This window comes from Crocuta crocuta, unplaced genomic scaffold, assembly GCF_008692635.1.
Source record: "Crocuta crocuta isolate KB4526 unplaced genomic scaffold, BGI_CrCroc_1.0 scaffold8, whole genome shotgun sequence".
Taxonomy (NCBI): domain Eukaryota; kingdom Metazoa; phylum Chordata; class Mammalia; order Carnivora; family Hyaenidae; genus Crocuta; species Crocuta crocuta.
In genome coordinates this window covers 29693-33229 of record NW_027532162.1, presented here as the reverse complement: position 1 = coordinate 33229, position 3537 = coordinate 29693, and the positions used below count along the sequence as shown (strand labels likewise).

At 71.4% G+C, this 3537-nt stretch overlaps 1 protein-coding gene across 1 annotated transcript in view; it reads left to right on the top strand.

Moving 5' to 3' along the window:
• The window catches only part of CEP170B (centrosomal protein 170B), a 21591-nt gene that overhangs the window by 12276 nt on the left and 5778 nt on the right, over positions 1-3537 (top strand). Inside the window, 4 exon segments of the mRNA XM_077776529.1 lie at positions 1-58; positions 279-526; positions 1081-1171; positions 1337-3019. The exon segment at positions 1-58 is cut by the window's left edge and continues 29 nt beyond it. Coding sequence (XP_077632655.1) covers positions 1-58; positions 279-526; positions 1081-1171; positions 1337-3019 — 2080 coding nt within the window.

Sequence of the window (3537 nt, the reverse complement as noted above, 5' to 3'; positions counted from 1 at the left end):
GCCGAGGACGGCCACAGCACCAAGAGCGACCTGCCCGTCCACACCCGCACCCTCAAGGGTGAGTGCTGGCCGGCTGGCCCTCCACGGGCTCCGGGACCGCTCCACAGCCCCCCCACCCCCCGGGCGCCCAAGTCAGGTCGACTGACTTCCCGCGTGTAGTGATGGCGCTGGACCTGCCCCGCAGGGGGCCTCCGAGCGTGTTTCGGGAGCTGTGTGTGGCGGGGCGTGGGGCGCTGTGTCCCCGGGCATGTGTGACGGCTGGGGGTCCCCCCTCCCAGGCCACAAGCATGAGGACGGCACACAGAGTNGCTGCGGGGGTGCTGCTGCTGACCTGGGCCCCACCGTCCCCTGGCAGGTCTTTGGGGTACTCGAGTCTCCTGAGTTCTCCAGGGTGTCCTCGGCCACCTTCCGTCCGGTCATCCGAGGGGACAGAGACGTGACCGGTGATGGGGTGGCCCAGCGCATGGCCCTCCTGCAGGAGTTTGCCTCCCGGCCAGTGGGCATGGATCCGCAAGGGGGGCTCCAGGTATGTGGGACTCACACTGCCCTGGGGAGGGCCGGGCGCGGGTGGACGGCAGCCAGGCTGGGGCCCGTCCTCAGGGCCTGGATGTACTCGAACGTTGTGGCCTCGCCCGGGCTGCGTGAAGGCCCCTCTGTGAGGCTGGGTTGAACCTTCCCGGAGTAGCGTGCCCACCTAGCGGGAGGGCAGGGCCCCTGTGTGGAGGCCTCAAGGGCAGGTGCCTCAGTCCGAGTCAGGTTGGGGCCCGGGGTACGTGTGTGTCCGCAGGCAGGGCTGGCCTGAGTCCGAGGAGCAGGACAGAGGCATGACTACTGACCTCCGAGCCGCTGAACCGGGCTCAGACTAGGTAGTCGTGTTGGTAGTCACGTGGGGTCCCATAAGCTCAGGGGAGCAGCAGGGGGGGTCTCCTGGCCACCTCTCTTGGGGGGGGGGGCGCAGGTGCAGGGAAGGCATGTTTCGGGCCAGGCATTTGGTGCGCTGCCCTGCTGTCCCCAGCCCCCCGCCCCGGGGAGCTCCTGCCTCTCTGCTGTTGCAGACACAGCTCGCCCTTTGCTCCACAGGGCCTCACAGCACCGGGCTCCCCTGGGGGTCAGAAGTGGGTATCCCGCTGGGCCAGCCTGGCTGACAGCTACTCGGACCCAGGCCTGGCAGGTAAGTGGTCCCAGCCCAGCAGTGGGGAGAGGGTGGCCTCAGGCCCTGCTCTGCCGTGCGGGTGTGAGTGCGTGCCAGCTCTCTGCAGGAGGGTCCGGCCTCCTGTCCGCCTCGAGGGCCTGCAGGCCGGCGGCCACTCCGACCAGCTCGCCCTTGTCTTTGCAGAGGAGAGCCCTGGGCGCAGAGCCGGGGAGCTCGAGGGGGCCCTGCCTGTGCGCCAGCGACGGCTACTCCCGCAGCTGCCCAGCGACCGTGCAGACAGCCCTGGGGGCCTTGAGGCTGCCAGGAAGAGCGGCCCCGGGCCTCCGGAGCCGGGCAGTGAGCAGGCCAGCTGCGTCTTGGGCCAGGAGGACTTGGAGCCCGACAGCCTCAGCGATGCCAGTGGGTCGGACGGCGGGCGGGGCTCCGAGCTGGGTGGGGGCCCCCGCGAGGAGAGACGCAGGAGCCCCCAGGAGGGACTGGCGTGGACGAAGGGCCGGCGCTCACCAAGGGCACCCGGGGAGCCAGCCCCTACCTCTTTCTTCATTGGGGACCAGAATGGGGAGACGGCCTTCCCCAGGAAACCGTCGGTGGCTCCAGCGGAGGTAGAGGGCCCAGGACGGGTGGCCCAGGCCAGCCCCCCGGCGAGGGATGGCGTCTATGTCAGCGCCAGCGGGAGGATGGTCATCCAGCTGCGGACTGGGCGGTCCCCGGAGCCCGAGGGCTCTGCCCCGGCCTTGGTGCGGCAGGAGAGCTTCAGCAAGGAGCCGGCCGCTGGCGCCCCGGTGCCCGGCCAGCTCCCACACATCTCCAGCCACCCCCTCCTGCAGGACCTGGCTGCGGCCCGGGCCTCTCGCACGGACCTCCACTCACAGGACACCCACCTGATTCTGAAGGAGACAGAGACAGCCCTGGCGGCCCTGGAGGCCCGACTGCTTTCCAAGCCCACGGACACAACAGAGGGCGAGACGGGCAGTGCCCCCGGGCCGCCGGAGGACTCCCTGTCCGGGGACTCTGACCTGGACACAGCTAGCACTGTGAGCCTGCTCAGTGGTAAGAACGGGCCCAGCCCGACCGGTGCCCAGCCCACGGGCATGCAGAAGGACAAGCCACTGTCCCCGCCGGCAGCGCAGGACACGGGGACGGTGTCCTCGAATAGCACCCGGGACAGGCTGTCAGAGAAGCGTCGCCCACCGGGCCCTACGGATGTGAAGCGCCTGGCTGTGCGGCGCGGCCCTGGACCCCGGGTGTCCTCAGACTGGCCTGACGAAGAACGAGGCTCGGGCCTGGCCCACCCGCCTGGCACAGACACGGTCACCTCTGACCACGAGCCCCCCATGGCCGCCGGGACAGGGCGGCCAGGGCCTCGCCGGAAGCCAGCGGCCCCGCCGCCGTCTCCAGCTGCCCGGGAAGAGCAAGGCCGCGGCTCCGCCGGCTCCCAGAAGCTGCAGCAGGTGCTGACCCGGTCCAACAGCCTGTCCACACCCCGGCCCACTCGGGCCTCCCGGCTGAGGCGGGCCCGGCTGGGCGACACCTCAGACACGGAGGCTGCGGACGGGGAGCGGGGACCCCCAGCCCACCCGGAGCCAGCGGGACGGCCAGCTGCTGAGCAGGCCAAGAAGCTGTCGCGTCTGGACGTCCTGGCCATGCCCCGGAAGCGGGCCGGCTCCTTCACGGGGCCCAGCGACTCGGAGGCGACCCCCGCCCGGGCCGGCTTCTCCGGCCGCAGCGTTGAGCTGTGCTGCGCTGGCCGCAAGCCCGTCGTGGCCGAGGCACGGGCCGCCCCCAGGAAGGCCACCAACTCCACCACGGCGCCCCGCCAGCCCTTCAGCAGGGCCCGCCCGGGCAGCGCCCGGTACTCCTCGCCCGGTGAGTGCTGGGGCAGCCAGCCTGGGCAGCGGGTCTGCGGTGTCCTGTGCCCCGCGTGCACGGGCAGCCAGCCTCTGGTGAGGCCCAGGCTGCAGGGTGCAGGGGCTCTCGCTGACGCCAGGCAGGCCCCTGTGGCCGCAGACAGCGGGCCGGGCAGTGCACTCTTCGCTGGCACTCTGGGCTGCACGCTTGTGGGCCCAGGTGGAGGCCTGAGCTGTGCCCTGGGGGACCAGGGAGGGTGCTCTGCGAGGGCTCCCCAGACACCCACAAAGCCCGTGGAGGGGGGCAGGGCCACGTCAGTCTCCCACGCACCCCCGGGCAGAGGCCCTGGGCCGCCCTCGGTCTGTGTGCACGTACGGTGAGGACGGACCGTGCTGTGGCAGCTGGCGCCTGTCTCCTGCCCGAGGGTGACCCGATGTCTTCCCGCTGGGGAGCCCGTCCCTGAGTGAACTGAAGCGTCGGCTCTGCTGGCCCAGCTCCTTGAAGCTCCTGGGCCTCCTGTAGCCGCAGCAGGATAC